General features: G+C 40.3%; 1 protein-coding gene across 1 annotated transcript in view; it reads right to left on the bottom strand.

Moving 5' to 3' along the window:
• Positions 1-264: 264 nt before the first annotated feature.
• LOC107723206 (protein phosphatase 1 regulatory subunit 29-like) overlaps positions 265-13,154 on the bottom strand; it is a 94,932-nt gene continuing 82,042 nt past the window's right edge. The window contains exon 3 of the mRNA XM_016531762.1: positions 265-4,340. Within this exon, the coding sequence (XP_016387248.1) occupies positions 1,391-4,081 (2,691 nt within the window). The 5' untranslated portion in view covers positions 4,082-4,340 and the 3' untranslated portion in view covers positions 265-1,390. The remainder of the gene's footprint in view (positions 4,341-13,154) is intronic.

The raw sequence follows: 13,154 nt of genomic DNA on the forward strand, positions 1-13,154 counted from the left end.
TAGTCTAATCTAACTGGACATTAATAAAATAATTGCTGACAGAGGTGTTGGAGTTAATAATATTTGTCATTTTTACAATAAATCATACCATTAATAATGTATTATAAGATGAAAAGTCCTATGAGATCTATATTTGAGATTAAGTGGGAAGAGCTTGAAACCCAAGGTCGGTAAGTGATAACAAGAGCATAAAATATCTACACATTAAAAATAAATTATTTGTAATTTTTTATATAATTTAATTAATTCTTGCTCCTTCTGTCATAATTTCAATGTCAGCATCATGGATAATAATTCCCCCCACTAAATAAATAAACGAACAAACAAGATCCTGGAGAAACATGTCATATAAAGCATCAGTTTAAAAGGGTCTAGGTCACTTTGCCTGTTGAATGTCTCCGCTGTCAGCAACAGGCTTCCAAAAGACAATTAATGGACTAAACAAATTGACCTTAGGGCAGAGGAACAGAATAAATAAACCTCTGCTGCCAACAGCCACTTTGTGCTCATGCTGTGATACAGGTGACAAGGTAACCTCTGATAAGAAAATGCTATTAATAATGCATCAGTGATGAGAGATGCACAGAGCTATGTCTGTTTAATCTCCAACACAGATCTACGCTTTTTCCACAGACCATAGTAAATCTACAGTATTTTCTCTAGCACCCCTTGCCCTATTTATGTCATCCTGCTCAGCACAGCAAGCAGCTGCCAAACACGGCTGACTATTCCAAAGCTCCCCAGGGAGATTCTTCTGTTTTATTTTTTATCTTTTCCTTCCCTCCATTCTTTTATTTTTCACATGAGGAGTGCTATTGAAATGTAAATTTGGTTGCTCTGTGCATAGTCTCTGCAATATGGAAGGGGGAAACTGCTTTTGACAGATTTGTAGAAAATCAGCACATCATTTTATCCTCCTAAAACACACACTCATACGTATTCCCACCTAACAAATGAATGTGATGGCCTGTGATTCGAGTGGGAGTATAAACAGAGATTCTGTCTCAGGCTGAACGAGGACTCAGGTTACAAAGGTCTCACCATTGATATGAATGATGAATACACAGATGAATACTGAGTAAAATACAATTATTTCAATTGTTGACAAATGATAAGCCCATCTGACCTTTTTCACTGAGTATGACAATGGTCAGTGCTCCAAATTACATCTCTGAATGTTATCTTATGTATGTAGTGTATCCTCAGGCTCTTTTACTCTCTTTCTGGCTCACTGTACAAAAACAGATTAAAACAACTTGTCCTCAAACCCTGACAAACTTGGCTCTGTTTTGCACACTGCAGCCATAACCCGACTTCTCACTATAGTCGCTCTTCCGGTTTATCAGGCAGTGAAGGAGACCTGCGCTGTGTTTCCACGCAGTCACATAGATTACAGCTTTTGCTGTGCCGACACACCCTTCCAGTAGTCAAGGATGTCATGCAAGTCCTCCCCCTTGGCAAACTGGACCTTTTTGCGCAAGGCGTTTCCGGCTGTTACATAACAGGACTCCTCGCGTGGACCCTTTCTGTGGGGACGGAAGCGCTCCCAGATGCGCAAGGTGCTCTCGGAGGAGTATTCTGGACTCGAGGAGTAGCCAGAGTAATTGTGGTGACGGGGAGAGAGCTGAGAGTAGGAAGCAGCGTCTCTCTTGGTGTGTGACAGAGGCTTGAGAAAAGAGACCCTTTGGGCTGGGGAGTCATGGGAGCCCTCATAGTAAAGGGCAGGGACTGAGTGACGATGCTCTGCACAGTGGTAGTCTGGGTGCACCTCCAGGTGCTGCTGAAGGCCCATCCCATCTACAGTACCACCATCAATGCAACAGCCACCACCTCCACCACTACCTACTAAAGGGAGCCTGTCCAGGGGCTCACCGCACCCCAGTGGGCTGCCCTTGTCTTGATACTGGCAGGGATCTGGGCTGTGGGGTTCCGGAACATCTAGGCTGTAAACGCGACCTTTCCCACTGGAAGGGCGGCAGTGCCTCTTGGAAGAAGAGACGATGACAGCTGCATCGGCACTCATCTGTCTTTGAATAGGTCTCACTGCAGAAGCTGGGGGAGGTGGACGGTATGGCGGTGACACAAAGCCGCCCCCTGTGATCCCAGGTCTCTCGGACAGAGGAACTGTGAAGGGAAGAGGGGGTGGAGGAGGAATTTTTGGGGAAGGCAGTACTTGGCAAGTATCACTGACACTGGTAGAAATGGGAATCAGTCCTCTGGTCAGGGAGGAGGTAGAGGTAGGTGGGGGTGAGGTGGGACCACTTGCTGTGGTGGAAACAGTAGAGTCCAGCTTAAGGGCATCAATGCAATTGTTAATTATCTGGTTGACCTTGTCAACCTCCATCGCAATTGTTGAAATCTCGGATGCTGATCCATGGCCATCATCATCTGAATCATCACCCAGGTCACTTCCATCATCCTCCCTGAGGTCTTCCTCCCGAATACCATGTATCACAGCTCCATCTCTCCCCCTTTCGTCTCCTCCTACAGAGGTCCTAATATCCATATAGTTGCCCTTAGTGGCCATGGCCTCTGAGAAGGCAGTTGCCATCTTCTCTACTTGAGGGATGGAGGACAGACGTGAGGAACTAGTGTTGGCAGAACCATGGCCAAGCATGGCAGAGCTGGATGAGGAGGACATGGGTTGTTTGCCATGGTGATGCTGATGGTGGCTTTGCTCATGAAGTTTCTGGACAGCCATGGGGTCATTTGCAACTGCCGCTGCCACCTCTGGTCCGTATCGCATTTCCAGAATGGTCTTCTTCACACAAATGGATTTCTCTTTCTCTTCCTGTCGGCGTCGTCTTCGCAAGCAGTAGTAGACAAACCCGAGAACAATCAGCATTCCAAAGAGGCAGCCAACAATGGTCATGATGTAGTGGGTGGTCGTGGAGGGTGGGGGCATCAAGTCATCTGGATTTGGAGCTCTGGTAGAAAAGTATAAACAAGTGTGGTTGTAGCGCTGTGAGTTGCGTATAGATGCCACACAGAAGGTGTAGTTGGTGTTCGGTTTGAGCTTATTAAGGGTGATCATTTCCTTTTTATTCTTCAAGTTCTTCACATACGACACAAAGCTCTGATTATACTGCACCAGGATGTACATCTTGCTGTATGGCTTTGGAATCTGGATCAGAAGGGATGCAGAGGAGAGAGACACATGCTGCAGTTTGATGCTCGGACTAAATGCATTGTCAGACGAGGAGGAAGTTGTAGGCTGATGGTATGGTCCAATGTGGTCAAACATGTCAGGACCTATGCCAGAAGAATCAGGATCAGGTGGCAGAGATGTCATCCCTGGAATTAGCACCCCATCCCGGCACACAGAGGAAAGGATATAGCGAGCACTCCGTCCGTGCCCAGCCACAGGACTCAGCAACGGATAGCCAAACAGCTCCCGTGGGGTCTCGCACTGAAGTCGATCATAGGTGTGTGTGACATTGTTGAAGGCCTCTAACCAGGCGAGGAAGCTGTAGAGCTCACAGCCGCAGTGGAAAGGGTTTCCCGCAAGCTCACATCCCATGAGCCTGCCCAACACAGTGAAAGTGGATGGGTCTAGCCGGGCAAGCTTGTTCGATGACAGGTCCAGGTTGCTGAGGCTGGGGCACTCCCAGAATGCATTGGTGGCGATGACTTCTATGAGATTGTGCTGCAAGAAAAGACATTGCATACGTCCCAGACCTCGCAACATGCCTTCAGTCAGGTTGGTTAGCTTGTTATATCCAAGTTGCAACACCTGTAGATTTGCTTGGCTTGCAAAAGCACCGTCTTCGATGTACGAGATCTCATTCTTGGTGAGGTTGAGGTCGGTCAGATTTGTGAAGCGACTCAAGGAGGTGAAAAAAATAGCTTTAATCTTGTTCTCATTAAGTCGCAAGTCATGTACTGTGTTGTTGATGTGCTGTGGGATTGTCTCATATGGTGGCTGGTTCTGGCTGCAGATGGCCAACCACACATAGCCTTTATCCCCCTCGATGAGCCAGCAGTCACCTCTGACCAATGCTGGCGGGCATAAGAGCATGAAAAAGGGAAGGATGAGGAGCGTGGTACAGGAAGGAGTGAGGGCAGTCAATAAACTCTTCATGATGGGAGTGGAGAGGAAGGAGTTGTTTTAAAATAAACGGAAACAAGGTTGGATTCTTATGCGAGTCCGCTATTGAGAGTACAGATCTTTCACATATGCAAAAAATGGATTTCCTTTTGGGTTGTCAAAGCTGTTGACTTGTCATGGTTTCTTGCAGAGTCATTTTTGCTCATATCCAGTATAGCTGAGTTAGTGCCTGAAACATTTTTCACGCTGATTTTGACTTGAAGGACAACTGCTGGAGTCCTCTCTGTTGAATCTGTCAAATAAAACAAAGAAAGAACATATGAGCTTAATTGAACAAATATAACAAAAGATAATCTCATATACAAAAATAAAAACACAAATATACAGAAATATTTTATTTTATATAAAATCAAAAATAAATAAATTATTCAACATGGCATTTTTTTTGTCAAATTCTACAAACTATTTATAAAATATAGCTTCATTTTTAAAACACCTCATTTGGTTATTTATCACTTTAAAACAGAATATGTAGCCACTACTAACATATGAGTCATAAAACATGATACAATAACATCCCCTAATGGATTCTGCACAATAATGAACGACACTTCAACAACCCTTGAGAATCTCAAATCTTATCTATGCCTTAGTTCTTAGGTCCGTATTTTCATTACAGCTAATGATGAGATGCCACAAGCGCTTGTACAAGCTGGCACAAATGCATACATTTGTGTATATGTTCTTGGTTGTTGCTGTAAACTCCCTATATAAAACCAGGGAAACCCACTTCCATTTGGACCATTTCCCAACAAATCATTAATTAACTGTAAGAACAAATAGTGCCCTACCCTTAGATTTCATTGTCTTAATCATTAGGACAGTAGTAAATGAGCCATGCACTGGCTATCAAGAATAGGGCTCATTTATCTCACCCTGCCACCTATCAGTCAGGCCTCCATATAGACAGCGAGCGGGGATCGTGATATGACAAACATCATTAATCAACCAGCCATGCAAGGTTTCCCATTTCATGAACAGCATTCAAGGCCCGCTGTATGTCAGAGAGGAAAATATGTGTAGAAATGGGGGATTAAAATGCTTTTGCATTGTGCCAGGCGTCGTCCTCCTCTGAACGCAATGGAAAATAGAACACATTTGCACAGACTCCGACCTGCTGCTCAATCCTGATGAGTCTTACAGTAGCTTTTATTCTTATGTTCTAGCCTTGAGTACCATCGGTAAACACTCAAGTGACAGTTACAAGAATTTGTGATTTAATCCTAGGATTATGTGTCATCTGGAAAAAATGTATGGTTTCTTTCAAACAACAATCTAGAGTGGCCTCAAATATGAAATCTAGGTTGTAAAAAAGTTTGCAGCAAGTCCTAGTAACCAAACTATCTCCACTATGAAGGCCAAGGTTGAAAAACCCTTCTTTGACACAGATAAAATTCCCTCTTTTTCTCCCACCACTTCCCCTCATTGTGTTTTCTCTCAATCTCTTTGTCTTTCACACCCACTGTGTTTCATAATTTCTCACTGTCATTCAATTAATTGTACAAAAGCTTATTTTGCTAATATTGAATATAAATGTTTGCTAATCGAGAGTAATTGCCCTGAGTGTAATTAAAGTTAATCTGCTATTGTTTTTAGATCACTACCGAATCCCATACTGCAAAATATTAATGAAACAAGAACAATGACAATTTTAGTGAAGCATGCAATCACAAAACAGACCTATTAAGGGCTAAGGCTAGCAGGCAACATTTGCAGTCTGATCATGCCTACATCTCGATGCCCCTCCACCTTATCTCACTTGTTCCTCTCTTTCTCACTCTCACTTTCTTTCTCAGCCCACCAGAGATGTGATCTGGTTTGGTGCTCCACATAGTGAGGCCCAAAGGAAGCTTTAATTAGGGCTGGGACTAAAGCAAGGAGGTGCATCCCAATGAGAGAGCAGTCTGTATGTGTGAGAGCGAGACCAGCTAAAATAAATGAAGAATCATAACAACCTCAGTGGGATAGAAATCGCTTGTTTATTTTGCGACTCAATACCTTTACACCATGAGATATTGATTGATTGCACACAAAGCGTTTGCTTTCCTGCTTTCATTAATTTCGTACAGTCGTCAGAGCAACAGACAGATTGACACCTGGTCTAAACTTGGAAAGTGCTCTGGTTAGGAGTGCCAATTACTAATTGGTGTCTCTCCAAGACTATTACCTAATTAGTTACGATGATATTCCTCTAAATCTAAATGACATCTGTGTACACAGAGAGGGCCTAAATTTAAGTACAGGTAAGTACATTTTATATTGGCAGTGTTTAAGTATATGAAGTTTCTCTTTTTCCCCCTTAATCTTTCCATCTGCCAGCCTGTTCTTCGAGTAAATCCTAACAGGGCCTGAGTGGGAGGTTTGCTACATGGAAGTGTAAGAAGTCTCATTTCAGATTGGTGTGTGTGGGACCATATGTGCCATGATTTCATGTGATATTGCGAGATATACCAACACACAAGAGGCTTTTGATAATATATGTACTGCGTAGGCGCAGAAAAACACACACCTTGCCATGGTTCTGCTTTGTGTGGTGGTGATAGCTAAATTTGAAATCCCCAGAGAACATCTATATAAACATGCATTACAAACGTGTATGCAGACAATCTGGTTGTTGCACTATATACATTTCAGATGTGTTTTAACTTTTCCCAAGACTCAAGTGCAAATATTTTACTTTTGTTTTAAAGTATACTTATATGAGAGATATAGGGTGAGAAATGTGAGGAGGAGGAGAGAAGCAAAGAAAACAACAGCATATTTAAAGATTTGGCAATGATTTATGTTTCAGGAGGTCTGTAGCATTGGTGGGAGAGGATCTCTAGGTAACTTCTGAGGGTTGGAGAAGGGTTACGACAGCGTACCTCTGCTGGAGCCTCATCCTCATTGCTGCTGACTAGAACAGCACTGAGACCAGCTGCTATATGGACAGCACAGAGCACATCGCCATGGTCTCATTGTTTCCACTGACAGGTATCTGGGACAGTGTTGACGCTGATGCAAGAGAGCAGGCAGGCCATGTTTTCCTGAACCACTATTTTGGAGGAAAAGTCAGGCAGTGTGAGGTGATTTGAGCCAGTTTGAGGCAATGTGAGGTTGTGAGAAGTGATACGAGTCGATCTGAAGCAGCGTGAGGTGGGATTGTGTGAGGCGGTCTGAAGCAATGTGAGGTGATACGGAGCAGTTTTAAGCGATGTCAGGTGGAGTAACTTTGAAACAGTCTGATGCAATGTGAGCCACATGTACGTTCACATGCACTTTAAGAGTTCAGTTTCAGTCAGACTAAAATAATCATTTGTCCTGTAATAAAATGTCATGTAAATGCTTTAGTAAGATTGAAATCTTACCTGGCTGGTTTTTGCTGGAAAACTGACCTAGATAATGCAATTGTAGCTCAGCTTCATGTAGAATTTATATTTATAAATGTTAATGTGACTAGCAGTTGGCCTTGCTGTTGTGCACTTGCTGGTGATGCACAAAAAACCATGGCCAAACTATTTCTAACCCTTAGCCAAACTAAACTAATTGAAAACATATTTAATTTAAACCTTCAAATGTCAAAATATATTACAAAATGCATCTTTACAGAACTTATCAAAATGTATAAGTTTGAAGCCAGTAAGTTTTTTAAAGAAACAATTTCTTCATGATGCATTCAATTGATCAAAAGTGATTTCTATTTCAAATAAATGCTGTTCTTTTTAACTTTTTATTCATCAAAGAATCCCAAAAAAGTCCTGTTCTGAAAAGAGTCCAGTATCACATTTAAAAATAAATAAATAAATGCAGACATTAATTACGCAGCACAATTGTTTTCAGTATTGATGATAATAATAAATGTTTCTTGAGCAGCAAATCAGTAGTATATTATAATGACTTCTGAAGGATCATGTGACACTGAAGACTAGAGTAAAGACTGCTGAATAAATTACATTAAATTACATTTTAAAATAGAAAACCGTTATTTCACAATATTACTGTTTTACTGTGATTTGATAAAATAAATGCGGCCTTGATGAGCATGAGATAGTTCTTTCAAAAACATTTTTAAAAAATCTGACTCCAAATGTTTGTAAAAATATACATTAACATATAATATGGGATATATGGGAAATATTTAATTACAAATGTGTCATGTATACTTGGACAAACAGATGCAGACTAAAGCTTAGCTACACAAAAACTTTCTATAACTCTATTAGGTAACACTTTATTTTAAGGTGTCCTTATTACACGTTACATGCATTTACTATTATAATAACAATAAATTATGCATGATTACATACAAGTAACCCTAAACCAAATCCTAATCCTAACCCTAACCATACAGTAAGTACATGTAGTTAATTAATATTACTCAGTACTTAAATGTATAATTACACTGTAACAAGGACACCTTAAAATAAAGCGTAACCCTCTATTATTACTGTGCACGCATATAAACATTGTGAAACAAATAAGAGTAAGTTTAAAGCAATGTCAAGCAGTGTGGCTTGATACAAGTCTTTTTGAAGCAATGTGAGGGTGATGAGAAGCAGTTTGAAGTAAGGTGTATAGAGAAGTAGTGTGAGGTGGCATGAAGCAACGTGAGGCAGAGTAAAATTATGTGAGACAGTCTGAATCAATCAGTGTGAGGCATGTAAGGTGATCTGAGACTGTGTGAGGTGGCTTGATTCATCAGGTTTGCTTGCCTGTGGTGAGCCAGAGCTCAGCCAATACTGCTTAACATCTGCAGCAGGAGCCATGCCAAGCCTCTAACAAACCCACAGGGAGAATATGTTTGTGTATCACACACCTGCTGCTGCTGCTGCCTCAAACAACATCACTGTACTTATAGCTGGGCTTTAGAGATGTCTGTCTATACACATGCACAGACTGTGTTTAGTCAGTGGGGATGATTAGTAGTCATTATGTTATTGGCAACTGCATGGGAGAGTACCAATATGTACGAAAAAGATAAGGCGTATGTGATAAGTCTGTGCTAGTGTGTTTATGAGTGGGGTAAGACGTGTCAGTGTGTACACTGTATATTTTCTTTGTCAAGTGTCAAAAACTTATCTAGATCTAAAAAATATATTATACATATTCCCAGTGTATGAAACCATGTAAATTATTTGTCAAAAAATATGGTAATACTTTACTTAAAGCCTTTATGTGCATTATAAAAGTAGTTTTGATGCATTAATTATGCCTTGTAATGCACCTTATAATGCACAATGCAATCTCATGAAAAATTGTAACCACAGTTAATAGCTACATTACGGGCCAGATAAGCGCGAGAGCGCAATTCCAAAACAGCGCCGATGGGCGTGGACATTTCTGCGGGTGATTTACTAACAACGCGCAAATTAAAGAACACAGGCGCAACATCTCATTTACATATCGACTAATGCAATGTACCAAGCGCAGCTCAAATTAGCGTAGTCGCGAATAAACAATAAAGAAAGAAATAAGTCACAGTACTTTGAAAAGAACCGGAGGCCAAAAAATGAAGGGCTGAAACAGTTTTGATAGCCTAGAGCTGGTATTGCGTGACTCCTAGATGAGGGTTCCAAGTCGTCTTTTATTTCCTGAAGCAAATTAAAAAATAACATGGCTTTGCAAACGATATGTTCGGATAATGTGTTCTTTCCAAATAAATTAACACCTGTGGAAAAATCCTCTCCCTTCTACCACGCGCTCTCTGTTCTCTGTAGTGCCTCTCCTATCAACAAATTGCATCCATTTCAAGCGCAAAATAGTTTAAGACATGCTTTATTTGGGCGTTAAATAATGGCGCAAATACCAGTAATTTGACGAGCGCAAACGTTAGTAAATCTCGTTGCGTGATTTATTTGAATACTCTCCTCCCATAAATTTGCGTCTGAAAGGGAAACTCCTAGAAATGCATATTCAGTAAGGTCAGGCGCAAAAATAACTGTGTCCACGCCTTTTCAGCGCTAATTCGTCACTGCGCGTCTTTAGTAAATCCTGACAGTACCATTTTAATGGCAAAAGACGGTTTGTTGTAGCTGTTAGTAAAACTGGCCCTAAAACACTTATCAATTTATTGTTACACTATGCATTTTAAATTTGGTAATAATTATTTACAACAAACCAAAAGGTACAAGACATAGCCTAGTTCACAAGACACATTTCATGAAGCATTGTGAATGACATGATTTAAATTATTTGTCAAAAAATTAGCTGTGCTTTAATAAATAAAATTTCAACAAAATAAAGCTTTTTTTTTTTGTTTGAGGTAGTGTGCCAGATGCTTCGGGTGAGCTGCAATGTTAAAGCTTTTTACTTCGGATTTATAGGTTTCATGCTTGTTTCCAGAGCTCCACATTAATGCAATCAAATGGCAGCCAGCAGGTGTATCCAATTTGTCCTATATATTCAGCAAGCGCTGACGTCGGATTTTATCATAATAAGTTTAAAGTTGTGTCTTTTACATTTCTCATTTATATTATTATTATTATTATTTTTATTTTTATTTTTTACCTCTATCTCATCTTCATGCCTTTAACACAACTTAGGACTGTCCATCTAAAAATGAAAATTCTGTCATAAAAAAGATATTTCGGTTCCAATTGATTTCCACTGTTTTTGTCTGTATAATTGAAGTCAATGGGAACCAAACCTGTTTAGATACCAGCATTCTTTAAAATATCTTTTTTTTTAATGTTCCACAGAAGAAAGTAAAGGTCATTGCACACTGAGTCCGAAATTCTCGTCCGTTTTGCACGTAAAGAAATTAATAAGACCTTGCGTTGTGTCAATCATGTTTACACACTGCCTCCGAAACTTTCGTCCGTTATAAAAAATATTCGGATCGGGTTCAATTTTCTGCGTTTTCGCATCCATAGCAAGCATTTTGAGAGGTGTTTTGACAATGCAATGCCACCGTACAAGTGAACGCCAAAATCCAGAATGACCACTGACCAGTTGATCCACTTTGTTTTGCAGCACAAAGCACTGTATGACAAGCAAAGTTCAGAATACAAAGAGATGGAATATAAATATAAACTTTGAAATGTTCGGGATAATCCCACAGCTCCTTAATAAGGAGGTGGAACTCTCCTTCCTCTCTACACAGTCACTGGATTGGATGGACCCAATATTTCCTCTTTCTTTTTCTCTTTTAAAGAGGAAATATTGGGTCCATCCAAGACAGAGAACAACAAAATCATCCTCACAAGACTCCATTTCATGTTGTTTTGTAAATGTTTTCGCAACGGATTAATTAATATGCATCGGACTCAATGTGTAAGGTTTCTGTGCGTGACGAATTTTTAGGATGACAAATACGAAAAAACGCATACAAAAACTTTGTACTCAGTGTGCAAGGACCTTAAGTCATACCAGTTTGAAATGACTTGCATGTGTAAATTATTACATAATTTATGAATGAATTATGCCTTTAAGTAAAAGTGGCACAGTTTACCCATGCTAATCTGAGAAAGACAAGTTCAGTAGGCTGACCGCGACCCTGTGACCACGAGTCTCTCAGTTAATGCTCATACTTTCCCCAGAGACAAAGTAAAGGACAGCTTGAGGAAAAAGGTGAGTCCAAAAGTGAGAAAAGCTGCCCAGCCTGTGATCTGTGAGTGAGGTTCAGACTGTGTAAGTCAACTTCATCCTTCCCGTGGGGAGTGCGTTCTGTTCAGGACTCAGAGTGCTAACAGGCAACACTCTGATAAACACACACAACCCTTTTCTTCGGATTTGGCACCTCTACTACTGGAAATGCTCTCACACAGCAACATATACACACAAGGTCCCCTGCAGTAACATGGCGAGGCACAGCACTGTTCTCCCCAGCAGGGAGGTCTGCGCTCCCTTCTCTAATTAGAGCAGATTGATCCCTGTACATTGTGATTTTGTACGGTCCACTGCACCATGTTTATATTTGGCCTCTAGGCTTTGGTGCGCATGTGTGTATATATGTGTGATTGTGAAAGAATAAGTAGTTTCTTTTTGAAATCCTGGCCCACATGCAGTGGTTTGTCCGCCCTGAGCAAGTGTTCATCTAATCGTGAAAGGTTTTACTGTTTAAGCTGCGGTTGAGGGCATTCTGTGCCTGATTCTTTCATTTGAACTCAGCTCAAAAGGAAGGGAAACTGTCTCTGCTAAATCTAGCGTTTAACGTTCCTGTAGCTGAAATAGTGCTGCATGGTGTTTGCCACATCAAGGTCATGGATTTAAATCCCAGACATGAACTGATAAAATGTATACTTTAAATACAACATACAACACTTTGGATAAACGTGTATGCCACATACATATACATTTGGGGTTTAGCTGTGTGACACTCAGAAGAGTGGATTTTGAATGTAGTATTTGTATCTTTTATAATTAAAGTGCAAAAGCAACCACACAGTGGTCTTGGTGCTAGGAGTATTTTTCCCATTCCTTTTTTTCCATAAGGATTAAAAAGAAAAAGAAAAATCAATATAAAGTTTAAAGCAACAGCACTAAGATAAATTACTACATGACAAAAGCTGATTTGAAGTAAAAAGAAAAAAATTATTAAAGTCAAGAAAAAAGAAAAGGTAGAAGACATTGTTTATGAATTAATTAATTACAAGCCCATAAAGGACTGCCAATGACTTGATCCAAAAAAAAATATGACGTATTTTGGACAATATAAAACTACTGATAAGTATTATTAAAATAATTATAGCTGCAAGAAGTGATACGGGGCCAAGCCCCTGCCTGGGCTGTAGTGCAGTGCAGAGCAGAAAGATCAAAAATCAAAAACAGCGGAAATTGAATGAATGTGAAAAACAGCCTGTTCAGAATTATTGGTGAGAATGAAATTAGAATGAACAGAAGTTCAAATGAAAATGAACACAGCACGGATAACATCATTTATTTCTAATCCAGGATAAATAAAGGTTTGTACAATGCTGATCTGGATAATAAAGGAATTAAAAGCACAAGATTACACACAATTTTATAAAGTTGCACTACACGGGACTCGAACCCTCAATCACCAGGTCACGCACCTGTCACCGATCTAGTTGCACCACTGGGTAGATGGGTGTTCACACAGATGCTG

Source organism: Sinocyclocheilus rhinocerous, unplaced genomic scaffold, assembly GCF_001515625.1.
Source record: "Sinocyclocheilus rhinocerous isolate Xijiao unplaced genomic scaffold, SAMN03320098_v1.1 scaffold2560, whole genome shotgun sequence".
Classification (NCBI taxonomy): Eukaryota; Metazoa; Chordata; class Actinopteri; order Cypriniformes; family Cyprinidae; genus Sinocyclocheilus; species Sinocyclocheilus rhinocerous.